Raw genomic sequence first — 25,650 nt, forward strand, 5'->3', positions numbered from 1 at the left:
TGACGCATGCATTTCTATTATGCTGTTGAATATTCAATCACTGCGCGGTATATACTTTTAGACAGTTTAAATTTTCTAAACATTGTCTTACTTACTGAGCACTGGTTGAGAAATGAGGAACCAATTTCCCTTCCTGGCTACTCTGTAGCTTCCAAATTCTGTAGGGCTGGCCTTGGATATGGTGGCACTGTGGCTCTTGTGCATCAATCTTTGTTGGTTTTGGCGATTTTGATGATCTTAGTGTCGAAAAGGAGTTTGAATTCTCAATTGTTTATTCTGGTAAAGCCAATTATTATATTGTGTGTATGTATCGTTCCCCAAATAGTAGTATAAGTACTTTTTTAGATAGGCTTGAACAATTCCTTTTAAAATTTTCTCCTAAAAATACTATAATTCTTGCTGGCGATCTTAATATAGATTTTGAAGATGGGGAGAATAGGCTACATTGGATTTAATTAATTTGCTTTCCTCTTTTAATATTTCTATGCATGTTAACAGCCCTACGCGTGTACAGGTACCACATCAACAACCATTGACTATGTTGCCTCCAATATACAGGAGAATGTAATTTGTAATATATTTGATCCAGCTTTGTCTGATCATAATGCCATCCTGGGTGCCATTCAGAAAAAGATATAAATCCAGAGGTTTGGGTAGAATTTACAGCACAAGGAACTTCCGGTCTTTTTATGCAGGATGTCGGTCTTTTAATTGGGACTCAATATTTTGTGAGCAGGATGCTCTTGCTTCATTTCACGCATCTCTTTCAAAGTTAGTTGATAGATACTTTCCCGTTCACCCATTAAAAAATCGATTTAGGGACCGGAAAAGATGGTTAACTCCTGGATAAATAATTTTGTATTGTCGCTATTCTCGAGATATCGAAAGTTTACCGTAAAGTTGTGTGTGAGGCGAAAAGACTCTATTATTCCAAACGTTTGAAATATTCCTCCAATGAGCAACGCGAAGCGTGGTCAATTGTTAATGAGGTTGTGTTCACAAGTAATGGCTCTCAAGAAGTGCAGATTGATTCTGACATATTGAATAAGTACTTTTGTTCGGTTGCTGATATCCTCACAAAGGGTCTCTCTTCCACTTATGACCCTCCACTAGTGGAAACTCATTTTACCTCAGCCCCCCACCACTCCCAGGGAGATTTTTTGCACTATAGGATCGATGAAAAAGAAAAGGGCATCTAGTGACGATGGTATTTCAGTGAATTTATTGGAAAAACTTCCTTTGAGTGCTATTCAGCCTCTTTCTGATGCTATTAATATTTCATTTCAGTCGGGCACATTTCCTCTTTGCCTAAAATTAGCAAAAATGTTGCCTCTTTATAAGGGTGGTGATCGTTCTAGTCCATCCAACTATAGGCCGATTTCAATTTTGTCTACTTTATCTAAGTTAATTGAAAGACTTATGAAGGATCGTCTTTTAAGGTTTCTTCTGGGGGAAGGGGTTCTTCGAGATGAACAATTTGGTTTTCTATCAGGGAAAAGCACCTCTGACGCTATGTTTGATTTCTTGTCCAAACTTCTCCAGGGTGTTAACGGAAGAGAGGCGACTGCGGCGGTGTTCTGTGACTTGCCCAAGGCTTTTGATTGTGCGAGTCATAGGATACTGCTTCAGAAACTTTCTGCTTATGGAGTTAGGGGTGTTGCACTGAAGTGGTTTGAGTACTATTTGTCTGGTCGCGAGCAGTCTGTGTACCCTAATGGTGACTTTTCTGGTAGGGAGTCTGTGGATTGTGGTGTTCCACAGGGGTCAGTTCTTGGTCCCCTTCTATTTCTTGTATACATTAATGATCTTATTACTCTTAGCATATGTGGACATTTTACATTGTATGCTGACGACACAACGGTTTTATGGTCGAATAAAGATCCCAAGCAGCTTGTCAGAGATGTTGCAGCCGATTTCCTGAAATTAAAGCAATGGTGTGATTCCAATCAACTTTGCTTAAATATGTCAAAGTCTTATATTATTGGTTTCAATTTTCAAGCTAATCGTAGAGGTGTTCCAGTGGTTGTAGAGTCCAAACAAAAAAACTTGCTTCAACCCCATTAACTGTGTTTTACCAAAATGTTGGAGGTCTTCGTACGAAGATTCAACCATTACTCAGTAGTATTATGTCCTGTTCTTATGATATAATTATATTGGTGGAGAGCAATTTGAATGACAGTATTGTAGATGCTGAACTGACGTGCAAGGGTTTCAGGGTCTTCAGATGTGACAGAAGCTGTCGAACTAGCAGTAAGTTGAGTGGAGGTGGTATTCTGATATTTGTCAGTGATAGTATACAATCACAGTGCATTTCTATTCAAGAGAACCGTATTGAGCAAATTCTGATTCTATGCCAGTGTAATGGGACTAAGTTCATTATTGGTGATGTTTATATACCTCCACAATCACCTCGGGATACTTATATCTGGCATTGTCAAACCATGGAGTGTGTTACTACTCAATATGCCAACCTAAATGTATATCTGTTTGGAGATTACAACCTACCAAGGGCTGCATGGGGCAATGATGAGCATGGTCCCCTGGTTCAATGCCCAAGAGGTGACCCAGCTTTAGATGTTGCACAAAGATTTGGTTATTTAAAATTTTATCAATGTAACTTGATTCCTAATGATAGAAATGTATTTTTAGATTTGGTTTTTTCTAATGTTAAGGATTTAAATGTTCTTAAAGCTTCTGACCCTCTTTTCGAAGCTAATTTTCATCATATTGGATATGAGTGTCATTTGGATATTTCAACAGCAAATAACTCAATTTCTTCAAATCTAGCTTATGAAGAATTTTTTTATGATTTCCGAAGCGGTAACTACAATGAGCTTAATATCTTTCTCTCCTCAATTAATTGGAACGAGTGTTTATCTCATAGTGATCTTAACTTATCAATCAGCGTTTTTTATGAATATCTCTCTATGGGGATTGCATATTTTATTCCTTTAAAGAAATATAGAACTTCCTCATTTTCTAAGTGGTTCTCCCCTGAACTTAGAAAGTTAACTAGGAACAAAAGGAGTGCTCATTCATTATATATGAGAGATAATACAGACGAAAAGTATATAAAATTTTCTCGCCTTAGGTCTGAATGCAAACGTATGTCTGATTTGTGCTTCCGACAATATATTGAAGGGATAGATTCTGGCTTACAGAATGACCCTAAATCATTTTGGAAGTATATCAATGATAAGAGGTCCAATTATACCCTTCCCAATACGCTCTTTTATGGTGACAAGCAAGCGTCCAGTGGTTTGGATATTGCAAACATGTTTAAAGAATTTTTCCAAACTGTTTATTCTCCTGATATTGATAATAATCAACTGCAAAATGCTCCCGCTAATGGTTTAAATTTAAACATTACTAAGATCTTAACATATGATATATTTGAAGGTATTAGCTCACTCCCTAACAAGATTACTGCAGGCCCAGATGGGATTCCGAATTTTCTCTTGAGGAAGTGTGTATGTACTCTTGCCATTCCTTTATCTTTGTTATTTAATGCTTCCTTACAAACATCCACATTTCCAATTGCCTGGAGGGAAAGTTTTATTGTGCCGTTGTTTAAAGCTGGCCGTCGGGATGTCATAGATAATTATAGAAGTATTTGCATTCAATCTTCAATACCTAAACTTTTTGATAGCCTCATAGCTAATCAACTTTCTTGGTTATGCAAAGGCTTAATATCAGATTCACAGCATGGGTTTTGCAAGAATAAGTCTACTGCCACTAACTTGATCTGTTACCAATCTGATCTTATGAGTAAATTAGAGGATCATAAACAAATTGATTCTATATATACCGATTTTAGTAAGGCGTTTGATCGTATTGATCATCAAATTCTTCTGTCAAAACTGATCTCCGTAGGGTTTCATGTTGATTTTGTGAGTTGGATTAAGAATTCTTTAACTGGCCGTATTCAAAGGGTCAGGGTAGGTGGACATCTTTCTGATCCTATCAGCGTAACATCAGGTCTCCCTCAGGGAGGGCATACATCACCCTTATTATTTAATTTATTTATTAATGATATAGTTAACTGTTTCCTGTATAGTCAGTGTTTGATGTTTGCAGACGACTTAAAATTTTGGAGGGTGGTTGGTAGTATTGTGGATCAAGAATTACTACAAGCAGACATGGATCGCCTAAATAATTGGTGTGAACAAAACAAACTTCATTTAAATGCTAGGAAATGTTGTGTTATTAGTTTCACTCGCAGGATCAACCGGTTTCAATCCAACTACTTCATTAATAATGAGCCACTGAATTATGTTGCATCTATTAGGGATTTAGGAGTTATTTTTGATGAGAAACTCACATTTATTGATCATATTAATTCAATTTCTATAAAAGCATCAAAATTGCTAGGGTTTGTTATGAGAAACTGTTCATATTTCTCAGTCTCTTCAACAAGAAGGGTTTATTGCTCCCTAGTAAGAACTATATTGGAGTACTGCTCTGTAGTTTGGTCTCCATACCACCAGATTCATATCGATGCTTTAGAAAGAGTTCCAATCCACAGAACATCCTATGGAATTAACAATCCTATGGATAGGTATATGAATTTGTTAAACAATTCGAATATTGATGTGTTTAACATAAGTTCCTTAATGCATCTAAAGAGGTCACTTACTTCATAATTGTGCATAAAGTTTTGTATTTACATTCTTGCATATAAATTATTAAGGCTGTTTCTAGTATATGTAGTATAGGTGTTTTTTACTTTAGTATTAATTTTTTAAGTAGGTTTAGATTATGAAAGTTGTTTATGTAAATATTATTGCTTTGTAAAATTTACAGTTAATGGGGTTTTCCCGTATTATGAATAAATAAAGCTTAGAGTCTTGATTTTGGTGAGAACGCATTGGACATGGTAGACAATTCTGCATTTCTTGGTTTAGTCATTGATAAAGATTTAAAGTTTTCTGACCATATAATAAAGTTAAATAAAAAACTTGCTTCTGGCTGCTCCTCTGTTAGGGCAACCGTTCATGAACTGGGGAGAGATGTTGCTCGTGATGTGTACTTTGCTTTGTTCGAGTCGCATTTAAGGTATGCTCTTCCATTTTGGGGTGCATGCTCAAATTATCTGTTTCAGTCTGTTTTTGTGCTGTAAAAGAGGGCTGTCAGAAGTTTATTTAAGGCCCATTCTAGAATGCATTGTGGTAATCTTTTCAAAGAGAGCCGTATTTTGACCCTACCATCATTATTTATTTTGGAAACTGCATGTTTAATATTCAAAAATAAGAACAGTTTTCCAATCCGACCATACCAGACAGATTAATAATATTCCCCTTCCTATTACTCATTTTACATCTATCAAAGATTCATTTATATATCGCGGTTTAATGATTTATAATCACATTAGCGTGGAATTAAGAAGTGTTTAGTTTTTGTAAGTCATATTTGCTTCTAAAAGCCTTTTATTCGATTGAAGACTTTTTTAAGGCTGAGTATGTTGTGTAGTAGATGCTAAGCTTTTAATCTGTTAATTTTAATTTTGAACATACCTTTATGTGTCCCTTTATCTCTGCTACCTTTGTCTACATGCATATATTTTGTTTTATAAAGATTTTGTTTGTAACATTTTTCTCTTGCATTTTTTTTTTTAGGCATTTTATATGTTGTATAAATTTTTTATATTTATTTTGTAAAATCTGATTTGATTGTGTTTATTTTCTGAAGCTTTGTCAATAAAATTCGTGTACATGTACCAAATTTTCATTTACAAAAATGTACGGAATGCCAATCAGTCCTTTTGGACGTTTACTGCGTGTATAATTGCACTTTTTTAAATGGAATTTCAGGATGAATCCAGTCAACCTTTTATCATTATTATGCTAACAATAGTAGACTCAGAAGAGTATTTTATGTTAATCGTAGCCTTGATGATGATGTTGACTCTCTGTCGAAACGTGGCCCTTGATTTAGAGATCAAACTGTCCAAGAGACCTTATATTTTATTTAAATTATTAGGCTAAAAATAAAACTCGGAACCCTTTTATAACTTATATATTAAAAAAATGCAACTTTTACAAACGTTCATTGATGTTTTCGGCAAGCTCACATATCGCGGGGTGTTGATTTAAGGCGTTCATATAAATGTCCAGCTCATCCTCGCTACTTTCCCTTGTTTCGCCACGGTTAATTACATCCTCAGGGTCTTCACTGTCGAAGTACTTCTCTTCGGCATCGAGGTCCATTTCGGAAATGTTATCGTAACTATAAGAAAGTGATATATTGGCTCTATTGCTATAAATGATTTAATAGGAAAACAGTGAAAACTACTAAATTTTGTTTTATAGTTGATATAAGCAATTTATTAATTTATTCCAGGCAGTTGACGTCGGACATTAGTTATTTCATTACTTTGGAATTAGTAACAAATATCAAATTTAACAAAAAAACGTTATTGGCTTCACTGCGACACTTCAACTGCCTGGAATAAATAACAAACAAAAAACAAAAATTATCATACATGGAAATCTTAACCTGCCTAGAAATACATCAGGTTTAACTACCTAAAAAGTGTAAGTGATCCAATGGAAATAGCACACTGCCTTACCTGCTTTATTTTAAGTTACAATTTATACCATTACTTATCATTGAAAGAAAATTATTCCACCCTTAAGTGAACTCACCTGGGATTATTGTCGACAGTATTATAATCAAAAAAATCATTATCCTTGCCATCTATGAAATTCTGATACATGGTACTAACGAATTCTTGCTTCAACAGTAACCTTTCAGACCCCGTTACCATTGGGGCAGACTTTTTACTCCTTGTGGCCTATTAAACGTAACGTAAAATAATAAATTTTAAAATATAGAGAAACATGTACTTGAATAGACTCTTCTTCGAACTCCCCCCATCGGGAAGTGGACGGTCTGGCACTTTTTAACGATACAGAAATTTCTTCTACAGGTCTGTCCTCGTCTGAGGAGTCACTCTCTTCCATCTGGCTGTCCTCTTTTTGTTGTTGCAGTTTTCTGGATAGTTCTGCCTTATCTCTAATGTGAGGAAATATTTGAAAGCACTTAAACTGGGTTAAATAATGGACCCAATATTTAACAAAAACACTTTTAAGAAGTGGTGAATTAAATAACTAGGGTAACTGTGTGTGAAATTAGGCAATAAAACTAGTCAAAGTTCTAATGCTCATCAACACTATAAAAAGTTCCCACCTACCTTTCGATGCCTTCCATTAAGATTTTAACAAAAGTGACCCCTTCGATCATTTCATATTTATCCCTATCCCGCTTTTCCTCATCGGTCAAGTATTGACCCACAAGTTGCTCATATAACAAAGGGTTCCTCTTCATCATTTCAATTTCCGAGAAGTATGAATCGTCTTTTATCATTTGTTGTAAGGCTTCATACCTAAGAGTTAGGTTCTGTCTTAGATATGATCAGTAAAGAGAGTAATACATAATACATTTCTTTATGTAAAAGAGAACATATTTACAATAGGAGTATTCTTTTTGTACTTATTACCTTCTATTTTTCACCAAAACATTCCTCTTATTCCTAACCGAATCTGCCTTCAAGCTGTTTAAAATAATTCTCACTTCTTCCGCACCCTCGGGATCAAATTGTCCTTCCATAAACTTATCGAAAAACCCCAACTGATTCATATCCAAATACTTGCCGAACTTAATAAGGAAGCTGGTCTTGTTTTTATCAAATAACTGCTGAGCTATTTCGGTTTTTTCCAAGTCGTTAGGCTCTGCTTCGCCCCTTTGTTGGCTTTTAAAGATCACATCGGGGTTCGCCACTAATGTTCGGATTATGTTATCGATTTCACTTGATACGGTCATGTTGCAGTCTGTTGTTAGAGATTCACTTTGGTCCATTGTTAATTAATTCATTTTTAAAATGAAATACCTATTATGGGGGGAACTTTAATGTTAGGCTGAAATGTGAGGTTAGTTTTTTATGCAATTGTTTATTAGTTGAAGTATGAGGTGTATTAGGGAAGAAATGATTAAGGGATTACAGTAAATATAATTGTTGCAATAAAAACGGTGTTTCTTTGGGGAAAAAACACAAAATATTGTTTATTTACTTTAGGGTTTGTTTTGGTTAGAACGTCAAAGTACTGTCAAACTATAACAGGTTATACACAGCATTTTGCACTTAAAGGTTGTCATTTCTCTCAAGTGACTAAAATTCTTTTTAATAAAACATAATGAATGTTTATATTAAAGTCACAATACACAATGAAATCCCGTGTGCATTTCATTACTAAATGATAAACATTCGGACAACACCGCAACTATTTTATTGCACCTGACGGTTCAAAATGCTGTTTGACGTTTGAAGTAAACCAGCTGTGGATACTAATGTTGAGCTGAAATGTAAGGTTAATTTTTAAATAAATGTCTATTTAGTGGTGTATTATTAATGGCTTATAGTAAATATAATTATTGCAATAGAAATGGTGTTTTTTTTAATAAAAAGCCTGAAAATAATGTTTGTTTACTCTAGGGTTTGTGTTGATTTAAAGGTTAAAGTACTGTCATTGTCACTGTCAAACTATACACAGCATCATGCACTTTAATGTTATATTTTTTCTCAAATTCCTCATAGTGAAACTTCTTATAATTATAAGTATTGGCCACTAAAAAGTTATAATACACAAGAAAATCCTTAGCGCATTGAATTAATAAACTAAAAATAATCTGGCAAAACCTGACGGTTCAAAATGCTCTCTACACTGTTTGACATTTGAAGTAAATCAGCTGTGATTCATTTCCTTTGGTAATGTGACAGACAGAGACAGAATAATACGCTTGCAAAGGAAAGACAAGGATAGACTAGTCAAATTTTTTTTTATTGTTATTGTTATTATTATTATTAACATTATACGCAAAATGACGATACAATTTTAAAGGTTTTGTTCAATTTGTTGTTCTTCACGATAAAAGCCTTCATTTAGTCCGATTTTTACACTTTATGTGTCATGAGTCAATGCGTGCACTTGTTCTTATTTATTCTTAATATAGTTAATACTTTATACTTATAATTGGAGCATTTTAGTACAGAAAAGCTGCCTTAATGTAAGTAACCTTATTTAAAACATTCTCCTGTTTCTGAAACTCAATTTAAAGTAGAAGTTACATTTGCACAACCACATTTATTGCCAGTCCCGAAGATACCGAGCAGACAACAACGTAAGTATACTGAACATCTCAATAGTCATTACTTAAGCCAATATAATCATCAAACTAAATCACTTTATCAGACGCATCTCATCATTAAATGATTTGCTTGTGACCCCATTAATACAAAAAAGCTTTCAACTAACAGATCCATTGTTCCGACTAATCTATCTACACCTATTATCAGCCTAAACAAATATTAATTTGGAGAAAATCTTATTGTTTATTACTGCCAGGAAACGAAGAGATAATAATATGTGAAAATTTTTAACAGCACCAATAATATGTGGGTACTGCCAAAAGGTTTTCAGTAGAAAAATGGAGAATGAAAAAGAGGCGAAAAAGACAGAACCTCATTACCCTGACGGTGGATATGGATGGGTCATTGTTGGGGCTATCATTATTATTAATGTGAGTGGTCTCTTTGGATTAATAAGATACTGAATCTTTGTTCAAATATAGTAAAGATGAGCAAGTTGTTATGTAAGGAGTCTTTCATTTTTAGGTAAGTTTGCTCACTTTAGTGCCTTGTTTTGGGTTAATATTCAGAGATGAGTTCAAGGCATGGGATGTATCGTCTGCTCAAACCTCATTTTTACTACATTTACACAGCTCCTTATACTGTATGTTTGGTAAGTGTTTTTAATGCATTTTAATTAGTTTATAGTCTTATTAATTTGTTCTAAGGATTCTTTACAAGTCCATTTCTTAAACTTTATGGGATGAGACCAGTGGCCTTTATTGGGGCTTCCCTGATGTGTCTTGGAATATTATTAAGCAGTTTCGCTGCTTCTTATGTATATCTACTTTTTTCTACTGCAGTTTTGATTGGTAAGGAGGTATTTCCTACCCAATCCACTGTATTTTTAACATTTCCCTTTAAGGTTTAGGCCAAGGCATTGTTATGCCCGCTACCTACTTAGCGATTTACACATATTTCAAAAAAAGACTGACGATAGCCACTAGTCTCACCGTTACCAGTGCCAGTGTGGCTCCGATCATTTTATCCAAAGTTCTGGTGCTTTTTTTGAAAAGTTCTGGGAGGAAGTTCACCATTTTGGTTTTGTTTGTTATGTCGCTGTTTTCCTTGATCGGATGTGGCCTTTTGAGACCCCTAAGGAGAAAAGAGGGTGGAGAAGTGGAGAAGGAGCTTTTAAAAGAAAAAGAGGGTCTTAGTAATGGAGCCCCTTTAGAAACTAGTGTTGTCATTAATGAGGTAAGCAGTAATTATTTTGTAATAATGTTTTTAAAAGTTATTCTAATTATTGTGGCTGAAATAGTTGAGCTAGAAGCTTGTTTTTACCCTTAAAAGTATCCTCAAGAATTCCTTGATATTACTGTAAAAAAATTATGAAAATATTCAAAGTAGTTTCTAAGTTATACCCAAAAATGTCTTCTAGGTGATAAAATTCTTGACGTTGCAATATGGGTTTCCTTTGGACCTTGGTTGACAAAATTGTCTCTAACTACAAAAGTTTTTGAGCCACAAGAAACGTTCATATATGAAACCGTTGGGTATGAATTGCCCTTTCTTTATAGAATTTTCATTATTTTGTGCAAATATTTGCAAATTGTAAAAATTAGCTCGGAAAGTTAACAAAAAAAAATGCCTCGACTAAAACTGCCGTGACTTCTGAAATTATTAACCTAGAATCATGTTTTGACTCTCAAACTGATCCTCAGGAACCCCTTTATATTACTGTCAAAAAATTATAACAATATTCCAAGTAGTTCCCAAGTTATGCCCAAAAACGTCCCATAGTGATTAAAATTCTTGACGTTGCAATATGCGTTTCTCTTGGACCTTGACAGACAAATTTGCCTCTAACTTAGAGTCTTTTTACGGTACAAAAAACGTTCATATATGAAATTATTCTGTAAAAAACGCCCTTTTTTAACCCAAAACCCTTGTAACAATATTCCAATTAATTCTTGTAAAAACAATATGCTAAGAAAATTTGCAAAAAATAAGTCCCAACCAAAACTGTCTTAACTAATAAACTTGTTGGGCCCGAATCACTTTTTTACCCTTAAATTGATCCTCAGAACTCCTGTATATTAGCCTATAAAAATATTGAAGTTGGTTCCTAAGTTATACCGGAAAATAACCCCTTAGAACAAAAAATCTTGCACCTAGCGTTTAAAATTAGGAAGAATATTAGGGCACTATATATCCTAGGAAAACTGACTGTGATTTTTCTTTAGGACGTATCAAAAAATGCCCTAATAAAAGACGAACCCCTCCTGACCCCAGTGTATAAAGACACCACTGTACCTGCTCAAACGTCCACTGTTTGGTCGAAAATTTTCAACGTTTTCGACCTGCATTTACTGAGGGACGTGCCACTCGTCATTGTGATAATAGGCTTAGGTAAAGTGTCTTTTCTTTAATTAATTAATCACAAAAGAACCGTTTACTCTTGTTGACGTTAAAATTAATTAATTTTATAGGTATATCGTTCGCTTCTGAACTGAACATCGTGCTAATGATCCAGTTCATGTTAAGAGACCTGTCGTTGTTCGATAGCGGCGACGTGGCCACAGCCATGTCCGTACAAAGTTTAGCGGATATTTTCGGAAGATTGGCAATACCGCTTGCGAGTCATTGTATGCAGGTGCCTGCCAAGTATATGTACGTTAGTGCCTTAGTGGTCGCTTCTACAGGAAGAACGGGTGAGAAATGAAGGTTTCTTTTAGCACCTTTGGTTTTAATGTTCAGAAATTAGTCTGTTTTAAGAGTTTTCAAGTTTTTGACTTGAAAAAGTTGAAACTTTCGGCACTTTTTCAACTTTCTGGTTGCCGTTGAAAGAGTTGATTTTCCAGGCAGTTGAAGCCATAAAAGTGCCTGGAAGTTATTTTGAATTTCCTCAACTGCCTGGAAGAAGAAATCTCTTTCTTTTTTCAAGAAACATGCCTTAAATGTACTATTTAGGTCTGAAATAGTACCTGAATAGCACAAACGTAGCACAAACGACATTTGCGAAGTATTTTGCCAAATTGTCATTAAAAAACGGTTATATCAAGTCATTTTAATCAAAATGAACGATGAAAAGCATATGAGGAGCGAGATTTTATATTCATGGAGGTAGAAAAATGTTGCGCAACAAATGTCGCAATACTAAAATTGTAGTAAAAGAAGAGTTCAAACAATTCGGGTGATTTTTCAAAGGCCTCTTATCAGATAGGAAGTTCACTTTTTCATTTTTATGGGAAATAAAGATTAGTGTTGCCGCCGAGACGAGCAACAAGCCGTCTCTCGCTTCTCTCGTACCTCTCGTTAAAACATAACAAAAATACCAAAAAAAAAATAAAGACAGGACGGCTGATGAATACAGGGTGATTGAAAGGTAAGCGGCATCCTGTCGAGGGTGTAATCCTTGCATAAAAATAAGGACAAAAAATTAATTTAATACTTTAATTACCATCAAAGTATGATCAAATAGTAACCATCAAATATGATTAAAAGAACCCATATTTACCTTCAATATTACTAGAATATTTATAGAGGCGGAATTGACCCAACTTAAGAAAATAATAATCCCCTCATAAAACATGCATATATTATACCTAATGGTTGATAGATGGTTCTGAACTTGGGGTTTTTCGTCTTGCCCGCTTTGTCTTATTTAATCAAACTGATGGGAAAAACCACAGATGTAAATAGCTCCGCACGGAGCTCTCGTGAGCTTCGTGAGGAGCTATTTACATCTGTGGGAAAAACCAATATACCTTTATCGCGCCCTTTGCTCCAAGAAGGCCGACGCCGATTGACCTGTTGTATAAATGGTACCTACCGATTTGATCGAAATGGACGATAGTGACAAAGATAAGACTAATGTTGAACAAGAGGAGGTTAGTGACAGTGAAAGTGATAAAGATCGACCATCTACCTCAATATATAAAACAAAAAGGGAGACTAGGGAGAGGTATCCTAAACGTACAAAAATGATTCAAACAACTGCGAGTGAATACAAAGAGAAAAAAACAATAGATAATGAATCGGCAAGAAAGTCAAAATATGCAGCTTTACTGTTAGTTTTTTGGCTGATAAGATTAAAGTGGCTTCATGTAATTTGTGCTTGAAAATTAATATTAAAACTGAGATAAAAATGAGCAAAGCAAATACCTCTGGACTAAAATGGCACTTTAAAGCGAAACATCCACAAGAATTCGTCTCAATTTTCCCATCAAAGTTAACTGACGTTTCATCCTCGGTTTTATCTGTTCAAGCAACATTAGTAGATATGTTCAAATTCAAAACAAAATCGGTAGGTGCAGTTAAATTATTGTTAATGTTTTATTTATATAAACAGATGTTTTGCACATATCTTAAACTTGGGTGTACAAGATACCTTGAAGAGGATAACGACGATGATTTAGCCGAAATTAACCAAGAAGAATTACCTCCTTTAATGAAAATACGAGTTCTGTTTAAAAAAATTAAAAAATCTGAACAAATGCAAATTCTCTTAAAAACATTTTGTGATACTTCAAACATTAAATATATTTCTGTAAGTATAGATGTGTCTACAAGATGGAACTCTACTTACGACATGTTAAATATTGCAATTCCTTTAAAAAAGGCCCTTAATAATTTTAATCAAAGCAACGAAGATTTAAAGCATTTAAATTTAACTGAGGAACAATGGCAACTAATTCAAATAGTATGTCAATTGTTGAAATATTTTAAATCCCTCAGTACTACATTATGTGGAGAAACCTACTCAACCCTACCATTGGTTATAGTTGGTTTTAATATATTATTAGATAAATTAGAATATTTTTTAATGTCTTTAAGTAATATAGAATTAAAAGATCATAATATTGTGGAAAAAACTATAATTGAGGCATTTCAAGCAGGAAGAGATAAAATGGTTAAACATTATTACAAAACTAACTGGGTTTATTGTGCAGCATTGGTTTTAGATCCAAGGCACAAAATAGAGACTTTTAATTTGACACAATGGGGAAGAGAAATTAAAGATGGATCTTTAAAAAAGTTTGATGAAATCTTTTACTCATATTATGTGAAACCATTTGCTACTGAGGAAGAAATACAAGAAAAAGAATAATCATCAAGTAGTGATGAGTTTATGGCTGGATTATACAAAAAAAAAAGTATTAACAATAAAGAGGTAGCCAAAGCTGAATATCAAAGATATATGAACGGGGAAAGAGCTAACCGTGACACCAATATCATAAAATGGTGGGGGGACTCGAATGGCTAGGGATATATTAGCCATACCTGCTACTAGTGTTCCTGCTGAAAGGTTATTTTCAAAAGCAGGACTAAGAATAAGAAAGCATAGAATGTAGAGTCAGCAAGAACACTATTATGTTTAAATTCCTGGTATTCTTGCAGCCTCAATAGAGAAATTTTTTCCAATAAATAAAAATAATTTTTATTTTCAAATTTTTATTCATTTGATAATAATTAGATTTACATATTATGTGTAATATATATATGCATGATATTATATATTTGTATAGAAATATAATACTTATAATTAGGTAAATAATCTGTACATCGTATTTGTACACACTTGTAATGTATTAACTAACTTTGTTCTTTACTTGCTTTTGTACTTTAAATTTACTTATATTTACTACCAAAGAAAATAATAGTAAACTATAGAAAATCCATCCCGTGTAAATTTTTTGACCACCTAAAAGGATCCCCGCTTTTCGAGCGAGGATCCATCGGTGAAATTACGCGTTGAAATCTGGCCGATCGCTTGGCTGTGTTGCAAAATTTAATTTGGCGGCTGCGACTCGGCTGAGCAACGCAATATTATTTTTGTTATTCGCTCTTGTGACGGACGTATCGACACAGGTTATCAACACCGGCAAAGCTCTCCGTCGATTTTTGACAAAACTTATTTACAAATAATTCTGTTATTTTTTTGAAATTTTGTCACTGGTTCTGTAATACATAATGTCGGGCAATGTATGTCAATATTATGACTGTATGCGAACTAGAAGAGAGAATCCTACGTTAAAGATGTTTAAATTTCCTTATAAAAATCCAAGTATTTGCGAACGTTGGATTTTAAATTGCGGTAAGTCCTAGAGTTCTATAAACATACTCAACCTTAACAGTGCCTTAGTAAGTAAGTACAGGGTGTTCCATTTAAGAGGAAAAACGGCATATTTTTTGACTTTCCCGGTATATTTAAAAAGATTGAAGATAGCCCATCGACGTATTTTAACTCGGAGAATTTGAAAATCGTAATAAGAAAACAATCCAAAAAAAAACAAAAAAGACTGACGACATTGTTTTCTTATTACGATTTTCAAATTCTCCAAGTTAAAATACGTCGATGGGCTATCTTCAATTTTGTAAAGATACGGAAAAAGTAAAAAATATGCCGTTTCTCCTCTTAAATGGAACACCTTGTACCTAAAGTTAGTTTCATAGGTCTTTAACTGTGGGTCCTAGAGGAGCCAGGTATAAATATGTGTATTTTTACGCAAAGTTACAGCTGAATACCTATGAAATGAACATCACCTTCAATCTATATCTATCTCAAGTTTTAATTGGGAACTATTCGGCAATGAAAATTACAGTTAATCAAAAACTATAATTTTCTGACTTTTAGGTAAATAAAAAATGTGTAAGGTGGTAAAACTATGAGGTGATGTACAAAGTTAATTAAAATTAAATTTAAAGAATAAAAATATGTAATACCAGCTTAAATAGTCAAATTCCAAAACAATAATTACATTGAGATAAAACCTTAAAAATAGTACCATAACAAATAATAATAGTTATTTATTAGAGTAAAATAGGCGTTTTAAAATTACTGCCTTCGCTAAAGCTCGTGTAGTAAACTTCATCATTTTACTCCCTATTAATCATTTTACTGCCTCATCTGTAAAAGTCAATAAAGTGAACTTTTCGAGTGAAGGCGAAAAATATAATATTTTATTTTATTATACTGAATCTTCTGATCTTGACCAACTTTAAAGTATACAAACTCAAAAATTAGAAAGATAAATTGTAACCTTAAATTGTAAAGCGAATCGTCAAATTTAGATCATCAGGTTGACAAAAATATAAGTTACGCTTTTCTTTTTAAATAGGTAGATATTATATGAATCCGATTTTGGGGAAGTTTGAGGATGGGATCGTTGATACAAATATTTTTGATAGAATTTCTCTTTTGCGCGCCATCGTTTTTTTGTGCTCATGCAGTTTTGTATACTTAGTGTTGCCATTGCTAAGTGGAACACAGGAAATCCCATGTTATTTTTTATAGGGATTGGCTTTCCTTTTTAACTTAGAGAAAAAAGTATTAAAATTTATTAAAGAGCACTAAAATCTACAGCCTATAAAATAGCACGTCACGCACAGAAACTTTTTACTTATTTAAATAGCTTAAATCTCTACCACTTGTTACTTTGATAGTCAAAATACCTTTAACATATATATCAATTCACGCTGATTCTGTGAGCTTTATTAAGCTTTATAGCCAAAAATCTATATAAAAAAGTATCTTTTTTGATTGCAATGTATTTACAGGTAACAACGAACATTTTTTTATCTCGACTAGTGGACCGTCAAATAAGTTTGTCATTTTATACATGACCACTGTATTGGTAGTCAATATTTTCCTAGGTCCCTCTTGGCGATGCAACGCCCGAAATAAAAATTAATCATCAAACGGTATTTTTATTATTTACCGATTTCAGGAAACGCAACGTTACTTGGTATGAATCTGGAAATCCTGAAAAATAAACACTTGTGTGAGAGACATTTTGCGGACAGCGCTTTTCGGCCGGAAAAATGGCGTTATTTAAAAACAAATGCAATACCCTACGTATATTTCCCAGCAGATGAACATTTAAAAGTACTATCACCAGAAAGGACCTATTCGGGGAAAAAACGGGATTTACCTACAGACAGTCCGACAACCAACGAAAATGTAACGAAAAAATTACATTTAAACGAAGGCGATCATAATACAAAAAAACTAGAGGAAATAATTAAACTTCCAAATCATACATACAATGACGCCAAGAAAATTAATGTTAAAAAAGCAAATAAAAATTCTCGGAAGTAAATAAAAAAAAAAAAAAATCCATATGCGACTTTTACAGTTAAAACAAAAAAATAATAAATATTTAATTTTAAAAGTAATGCCGTTGTTAATATTTCTATCAGTAGTACCAAAAACATTTATTTTGATGCAATTAAATGAACAGTCTAGAAAAAAATGGAACAACAGGGAAAAAGAAGTGTCTGTGTCAATTTGTTATAAATCTCCTGCAGCATATATGTTTTTGAGGCGTAAAGGTTTTATTTTACCGTCCGTTTCAACAATACGAAGTTGGATGAGCGAAAATTTATTTAAAACAGATATTGACAACGGTTTAAAGTATCATCTTAAAAAAAATGTGAGGGTATGACCAAAAATGAAAAAAATGTGAGGTTAGCATTAAAAAACTAATTGAATACAACAAAAAACTCGATCTCATTAAAGGATTTGAAGATTTAGGTGTCTTAGGGCGTTCCTCAAAAAAAGCAACACATGCTCTCGTATTTTCGATTAAAGGCCTATATAAGAATTGGAAACTTCCGATATCCTATTATTTTTTAAACCATAACTTTAAGTTTTTTCAAAAAAATAATATAGGTACTAGTAATGTTTCTTTGATTTTGTAATTTAAAATGTTTGTGAGAATTATTTTCTATTAAAACATATTCCTCCACTTTGTTCCTAATTAACTTCAAATGTCAACTTTAAAGATTAAGGCCTTATCAATAATAATTCTGCGATGCGGTACAAAGACAAATGAATGCAAAAAATGCCAAAAATTAAGTCTTATAGATTTGGAATCGTTTTATTTTTCTAGGCATGTGCATTTTTTTTTAAATTTTAGCGTTTGAAATAATAATGAAGAAATTGTAATTTTAATGCGAACAAAACCAAAATGATGGCTCAACAATTTTCGTGATTTTTACAAATTTTTTTAATGAAATAATATGGTAGGTGTAATATTTTATGTAGTTTTACAGAGGCACATAATGCAGGCGACAAAACCTCACTATATATTAAGGCCCAAGCAATTTTATCTCAGTGTATCTAAATAAATAAGGCAAAAAACATAGTCAGAAGTTTCTAATAATAAGTTAAATCAATATGTTAAGAAACTAAAAATTAATTAAAACATCCATTTTCCCAAAACTTAATTTTTGCAAATACCTCGTTCTACCTTTATACGGCGCGGCGCGAGAGAATTAGATAAAATTTAAAATGTTATCAATAATGGCAACGTCGCTTCGAATCTTACACGGTTAGCGCATAAAATATTCTTATTTAAGAAGCATTGATGTCTCCTTGTCAGTTCACTGCTTGCCATTTACGTAGGTTATCTATTCGTTAGTATAATTATCTTTGGTACTACGTACATAAGTGAAGATCATGTTAAGATAAGTGTTACTATTTTTTTATTAGTAAGTTGTATTTGTACATGTTGTCGTTATTTTTTCTTGTCCTTAAAAATTAGAATAAAAATTAAAATTGGCTTTTTTTTTTGGTAACACAACTTGTTTGATCATAACTTAGGTAATTTACTTGGTTATTTACATTATTTTCAATTATTCAAAAATATAAAAAACCAAAACCTACACTAAAAAAATGAAAAAAAAATATGCGGTCAAAATACAATCCGTTTAAATATTCTTAATGAATAAATGAATGTTAAAGTGACGCCAATCTTCCGAAATCGAGATCTAATAGGCTTTTGTCAAGCCGAAAGGGTGTTTACGAAATTAGGTACATAAACCCACATTTTGTAAATAAAACACCTATATTTATTATTAGCGTATCGGTACAGAGTAGTAAAAGTTATGCTTTTCATCTGCCTATTTGAAAGATCATAAAAATATTTTTTACGAGAGAGACCGAGAGAAACGAGAATTTCTCGTCGAGAGAAGGTATTTTTCTAGTCTCGTCTGGTGTTTTAGTTCGAGAGAAATTTGTTCTCTCGTGTCGTCGAGAGAGGACGAGACAAGACGAGAGACGAGAATCTCTCGTCTCTTGCGGCAACACTACTAAAGATTTTGTTATAACACTGTTTTCATGCTTAATAGCGAAAAAAGTTGTTTATATTTGTCATATAAGTCCATCCATAAGGAAAGCGTAAATTTGTTATGTTTCAGTCCTGTCAATTTGGCCCACTAAACGTAACTTGGTGTTTACGACAATCGCGATCCTAGGAGTAACCAAAGGTATGAGGGCGGTATTCCAATCGGTGATCCTTCCCAAATACGTCAGTCTGGATAAAATCCCGGCCGCTAACGGGATTAACATGCTTTTTACCGGATTCGTCTCCTTGATTGTCGGTCCGTTAATAGGTGGGTATTTTACTTTTTAATTGAAACTACAACATGACTGATTTCCTAATAGAAGTACTCAATGGCAAATATATGAATTATTATTGTATTTTTATTCCTATTTCTAGGTCTCTTCCATGATAAACTCGGCTCTTACGTGTACTCTCTGCATGCCGGTTCGGCTTTATCGTTGGCATGCGCAGTTTTGTTGACGATAGAGTCAATTTTCTCCAAAAAGTGGACTAAAAACAGCGATATTAAATATTGATAAGTGAAACTCAAAAAAAATGCTATAGAAATTGTTGACAATAATAATAGTTATTTAAATCACTGGAGATTTCCAGTGACATTCGGGGAAGGTGTTTTGTATATAGGTTATTTTTTTTGTATAGCGTACAAGGTGTCGTACGTTTCTCAATGTTACTATAATATAAGTACAGACATACGTTTTTTAAGAACACATCTTACTTAATTTTTATTAAATTCAGCCGATTGCCTCCACATATGCCCTGTATATTTATGTTTCTATAATTTAATTTTAAACATCATCAAAATATGTTTTAGAGGGGTTATGTTCCTGATTTATTAAATTGAAATATACAAATGATATATTTTTAGGTGTGATATTCTAGTCTTAAGGTTAAGTACAGGGTTTTTTTAACTAAAGAAATTCACAAGTAAAGTATATGGTTAATTAAGCATTTTTTAATAAAGTGATTTTGTTGTTTTAATATTTTTAAACCCATTTTATCATGATATGAGCGAAAGACTGTATAAAATTATGAGACGTCAAGAACCTGAAATATCTTGAAAGTTATTTATCCTGAACCTTTTGCCAAGAGATACCTAGAAGGAAAACTAGAGAGAACCTTTTACCAATATTATAGGTACCTAAATGTATACATAAGAATCATGGTCTATGTATACATTTATGAAAAGTATATCACAGTGGCATATATGTGATATTGGAGCCATTTTATCACATTAGAGGAGTAGTAATTGAGTGTAAAGACTAGCTATGTAGATATTTTAAATGCTGAAATTTTCTCCCTTGTGTAAACAGAATCGTATATAACATACGTATATTTTACAGTTTAATAAATATACTTTGATCATTATGCGGTTGAGAAATAAGATGCCAATAGTTTTAATTTTAAAACTGTGTTTTTGAACTTAAATAATGCAAAGTTCTCTAGAACCAAAAAAAAAACTGAATGGCAATAAAACAAGAAAACTACTGTAATTTTCATAGCGATACACCTTGCTTTTGAGAAATAGAATTGGGTTTTTCACGTTTTACTGAAAAACCTTTAGGTTATGTGAGAAAAGTATAGATACAAAAACTATAGACTTTTTATCACCTATAATTTTCTTAAAAATCATTTTTTTTTCATGCAACTATTTTCTGCCGAAGAACCGTTTCTCATTAATCTTACCCTTAGCCCCCCACCCACCCCACGCAACTTACCAGTAAGAAATTGTTGTCAAAAATCATACTTTTCCAAAATAATATGCATGAATAACCGCTGGTTTTTTCATCAATTTCTAATCTAATAACACAGTTTGTTTATTTAAAATAATAATATAATATTATAATACATATTTAATACAAAAACAGTGCTATTAGATTGGATATTATGGACAAAAAGCGGTGATTTTTCAAAAGAATTTTTGACTAGAAAAATGTTTGGGGTGGGTGGTGTAGTTGCCAAGAATTAAGAAAAAAATTGCCTGAAAACAGTGAGAAATTTCATGACTTTAAATGTCTGAAAAACGACTTCGAATGCCTAAAAACAATGAAAAATTGCTTCAACTACCTAAAATTAAAATTACTTCAAATGCATGGAAACAGTGAGAAATTTATTGGCTTTAAATGTCTGAAATTAATTAAAAAACAACTTCGAATTACCGAAAAAAAAAGTATTTAATTGAAGTGTCTAAAATTAATTAAGAAAAAGCGAAAAAATGACTTCGAATGATTAAATTAATTAAAAGAAATTAGCTATTTTAAAATTAAGAAATTGTGGCACTGGTTAAGAGAAACGACTTCGGAGGTCAGGAAACTTGAGAAATTTAATGGCTTCAAGTTATTTAAATTGCAAATATGACCTTAAATACCCGGAAGAAAGTCCAGAGTCCAGTCTAGAATTCTCAATTTTCCAGGCATTTGAAGGCTGGAATGTTATTTTAACTAGCTAGATAAAGACACGACTTCAAATGCTTTCAAGGAATAGTAAATACCTGGAATTATTAAAAACATAGACTTCGAATGCCAGCATTAATTTAAGGAGAAAGATGTAAATAGTAAGGACGACTTCCAATGCCTGTAAGATATGAGAAATTGCTTCAACTGCCTAGAATTACTATAAAACTACCTTGAATGCCTATAAGAAATAAAAAATTACTTTAAATGCTCGAAACTTGTCAAGATGCGACTTCAAATACCTCATGAAAAGTGGCTTTAATTGTCTGGAATTAGTAGCAAGCCCATTTTAAGTGCCTAAATAAACATATGGCATAATTAAGAAATATAGCGCTGAAATATTAAATTAATTCTGCTAGTCGTTATATTTGGAAAGAGATTCACTTAATTTCTTGATGAAACATATACTAGGAAACTGTGAATTAATAAGACTTTAAATGCCTGGAAGAAATAAGAAGTTTGGACTGTCTGGAAAGAGCATTCTGGGACCATTAAATTAAACGGCTTCGAATGACTAATGACAAGTTGTCTAGAACCAAAAAAAACTGAATTTTTTTCAAAACCTAATGACTTATCTTAAAAAAAACTAAATTTTGCACTTATTTGCGATGAAAAATGGCAAAACTACTGCAATTTTCACAGCGATACACCTTGCTTATGAAAAATAGAATTGGGTTTTTCACGTTTTACTGAAAAACCTTTAAGTTATGTGAGAAAAGTATAGATACAAAAACTATAGACTTTTTATCACCTATAATTTTCTTAAAAATCATTTTTTTTCATGCAACTATTTTCTGCCGAAGAACCGTTTTTCATTAATCCTACCCTTAGCCCCCCACCCACCCCACACAACTTACCAGTAAGAAATTGTTGTCAAAAATCATTGTTTTCCAAAATAATATGCATGAATAACCGCTGGTTTTTTCATCAATTTCTAATCTAATAACACAGTGTGTTTATTTAAAATAATTATGTATATTAATAAATATTTAATACAAAAACAGTGCTATTAGATTGGATATGATGGACAAAAAGCGGTGATTTTTCAAAAGAATTTTTGACTAGAAAAATGTTTGGGGTGGGTGGTGTAGTTGCCAAGAATTAAGAAAAAAATTGCCTGAAAACAGTGAGAAATTTCATGACTTTAAATGTCTGAAAAACGACTTTGAATGCCTAAAAACAATGAGAAATTGCTTCAACTACCTAAAATTAAAATTACTTCAAATGCATGGAAACAGTGAGAAATTTAATGGCTCTAAATGTCTGAAATTAATTAAAAAACAACTTCGAATTACTGAAAAAATTGTATTTAATCGAAGTGTCTAAAATGAATTAAGAAAAAGCGAGAAAATGACTTCGAATGATTAAATTAATTAAAAGAAATTAGCTATTTTAAAATTAAGAAATTGTGGCACTAGTTAAGAACTTGAGAAATTTAATGGCTTCAAGTTATTTAAATTGCAAATATGACCTCAAATATACCCGGAAGAAAAAAGAGAATCCAGTCCAGAATTCTCAATTTTCCAGGGATTTGAAGCCTGGAATGTTTTTTTAACTAGCTGGATAAAGACACGACTTCAAATGCCTTCAAGGAATAGTAAATGCCTGGAATTATTTAAAAAACATAGACTTCGAATGCCAGCATGAATTTAAGGAGAAAGATGTAAATAGTAAGGACGACTTCCAATGCCTGTAAGAAATGAGAAATTGCTTCAATTGCCTAGAATTACTATAAAACTACCTTGAATGTCTATAAGAAATTAAAGATTACTTCAAATGCTCGAAACTAGTAATGATGCGACCTTATGAAAACTGGCTTTATTTATTATCTGGAATTAGTAGCGAGCTCATTTTAAGTGCCTAAATAAACATATGGCATAATTAAGAAATATAATGCTAAAATATTAAATTAGTTCTGCTAGTCGTTATATTTGGAAAGGGATTCACTTAATTTCTGGATGAAACATATACTAGGAAACTGTGAATTAATAAGACTTTAAATGCTTGGAAGAAATAAGAAGTTTGGACTGCCTGGAAAAAGATGCCCCTTCGAATGACTAATGACAAATTGTCTAGAACCAAAAAAAACTTAATTTTTTTCAAAACCTAATGACTTATCTTAAAAAAACTAAATTTTGCACTTATTTGCGATGAAAAATGGCAAAACTACTGCAATTTTCATAGCGATAAACGACTTAAAAATAAACCAGCTCTAATTCTCTTCTGGTTAGCTGAACCTTGAAACAAATTATGATCAACCCAAAGAGGAAGGTACCATTATCCTCGAAGGAACCAGAGTAAATTTAAAAAATGCAGATCAATCATAGGCTAACGGTAATAGCTGCATTGTAATGATATTCACAACTATGAGACAAGGTTTAGAAGTAATGTATTAACTACCTAACTAAGAGTCAATAACTATTAGGCTGCGCTCTTTAAATAATTACGCAAATCACAATTTTTAGTATTAAAATATATTGATTTTCTTGCTAGGTGAGTATTACTTTTAATTATTTTACTTGTCACTTTATTTTCAGTTCATTTGATATGAGTTAAGGAGTAGATCTTTTGGTTTGCAGTGCCAATCATGGTGTCAAAGGCTCTTGACAAGGTAAATTATACTCTAGCAATCTTTTGCCCCTTATCAATATAATTTACAATATGGTAAGTCAATTGCTTGTTTTGGAATAAAGCCCTACTGTTGAGGTACTAAGAAATCATTTGATTTTATGAATGTAACAGAGATTCGGCTATAGGATGATCTTAGAGAATACAATCCTTATCTTTTGTTTAATATAGGTTAAAAACTACCACCGTTACATTGAGCACACTGAGTGGGGTCATAATAAGAAGGTTCAGATTTTCAGCGGGTTGTAGCCTATACGACTGCATACCATAGGAAGGACTGTAATTATTGTTAATATTAGAGCTAAAATGAATCTTGATAGATAGGTGTTTCTTGTAGAATGATAAATGCAGATCCAGCTACGGCCAACTTTCTTTTTAGTTCGCTTTGTTAATAACTGGCAAGACTACATACAACCTTAGTAACAAAAAAAAAAGGATTATAAGTGAAAGCCCGATAAAGCACTTAGAAAAGGCTTCAAAGGAAATCAAGGCTATATATAGCTAGCTCATTGCTTAGTTTTAATGTTTGTCCTGTAAAAGGTGCCTGGAAAGTTGATATGAATGTGTACTACATATTGTGAGATGGTACATGAAGAGTGAGATATGGACATAATTATTTTCTTATAAAGAATTTTTAAGTCTTAAGTTTGTTTTGTTTAAATAAAGTAAAATACTTATTATTAGCTTTATATCTTTTATTAATAATCATAATCCTCCTTGTTCTACTGCTTCTACCCATCATCCAACACCAATTACAATGGACCAGATTAAACTATATGCTACTCCATAGGCCAAGCTGTAAATGTGTCTTTTACTAAGAATAATCAAAATGCACCCCATTAAAATCAATTTTTATTTATAATTAAACATACTGAAAAATATCATATTATACATATTAGAAAATTAATATACATTTTACGACTCTAATATCTTATCACAACACGATCGGCACAAATATTTAAATTTAAAACAAATATTAATTAAATTATATATTTATATATACCTAATAACGTCTATATTGAATAAATACTGCTTACTAATTTAGTAAGGCTTGAGCTTGGTATTGTATAGTTAATTTTAAGTTAATTGCACATCTAGTTACTCGCATTAAGAGCATTAATCATTTGGTTGCTTAACTACTACTTCTCGCGTCATTTGGCAACCTGTATCTAAAACGGTGTTGCCGCGCGTTGACGGGAATCGGATTAATGCTTTTAACATTCGTTCGTTTGTTGATCACCACAGTAGTTGTTGCTCTGTTTCTCTCTCTCGCACTACCCTTGCACCGCTGGCTTATCCTTTATCAGGGTCGGCC

General features: G+C 32.7%; 3 protein-coding genes and 1 long non-coding RNA gene across 9 annotated transcripts in view; 2 read left to right on the plus strand and 2 right to left on the minus strand.

Annotated features, from left to right (window-relative positions):
* Positions 1–6,000: 6,000 nt before the first annotated feature.
* LOC126744456 (coiled-coil domain-containing protein 97) lies at positions 6,001–8,286 on the minus strand. Its single transcript, XM_050451890.1, has 5 exons — positions 7,499–8,286; positions 7,193–7,384; positions 6,846–7,014; positions 6,645–6,793; positions 6,001–6,225 (listed from the first exon to the last, which is right to left on the minus strand). Exons 1-5 carry the CDS (start codon positions 7,855–7,857, stop codon positions 6,036–6,038), a joined length of 1,059 nt encoding a protein of 352 aa, XP_050307847.1. The 5' UTR covers positions 7,858–8,286; the 3' UTR covers positions 6,001–6,035.
* Positions 8,287–8,849: 563 nt separating this feature from the next.
* LOC126744630 (monocarboxylate transporter 13-like) lies at positions 8,850–20,235 on the plus strand. 3 transcript variants are annotated; one of them, XM_050452127.1, is made up of 10 exons: positions 8,850–9,063; positions 9,118–9,177; positions 9,440–9,576; positions 9,671–9,797; positions 9,853–9,996; positions 10,050–10,381; positions 11,371–11,536; positions 11,617–11,838; positions 19,331–19,525; positions 19,633–20,235. In XM_050452127.1, exons 3-10 carry the CDS (start codon positions 9,484–9,486, stop codon positions 19,770–19,772), a joined length of 1,419 nt encoding a protein of 472 aa, XP_050308084.1. In that variant the 5' UTR covers positions 8,850–9,063; positions 9,118–9,177; positions 9,440–9,483; the 3' UTR covers positions 19,773–20,235. The 3 variants fall into 3 exon arrangements, with proteins under 3 accessions (XP_050308084.1, XP_050308083.1, XP_050308085.1); XM_050452126.1 differs by lacking the exon at positions 9,118–9,177 and having other exon boundaries at positions 8,851–9,063; XM_050452128.1 differs by lacking the exon at positions 8,850–9,063 and having other exon boundaries at positions 9,115–9,177.
* Positions 20,236–23,562: 3,327 nt separating this feature from the next.
* On the plus strand, positions 23,563–25,018 carry LOC126744639 (uncharacterized). The gene is made up of 2 exons (XR_007663258.1): positions 23,563–24,614; positions 24,673–25,018. It is a non-coding gene; the product is annotated as an uncharacterized LOC126744639 (long non-coding RNA).
* A 156-nt stretch (positions 25,019–25,174) lies between these two features.
* Positions 25,175–25,650, minus strand: part of LOC126744454 (harmonin) — a 98,611-nt gene continuing 98,135 nt past the window's right edge. For all 4 annotated transcript variants that reach the window (XM_050451888.1, XM_050451887.1, XM_050451886.1 and 1 more), the window contains one exon: positions 25,175–25,649. In XM_050451888.1, coding sequence (XP_050307845.1) covers positions 25,629–25,649 — 21 coding nt within the window. In that variant the 3' untranslated portion in view covers positions 25,175–25,628. The remainder of the gene's footprint in view (position 25,650) is intronic.

The sequence above is a fragment of the Anthonomus grandis genome, chromosome 14 (genome assembly GCF_022605725.1).
Source record: "Anthonomus grandis grandis chromosome 14, icAntGran1.3, whole genome shotgun sequence".
Taxonomy (NCBI): domain Eukaryota; kingdom Metazoa; phylum Arthropoda; class Insecta; order Coleoptera; family Curculionidae; genus Anthonomus; species Anthonomus grandis.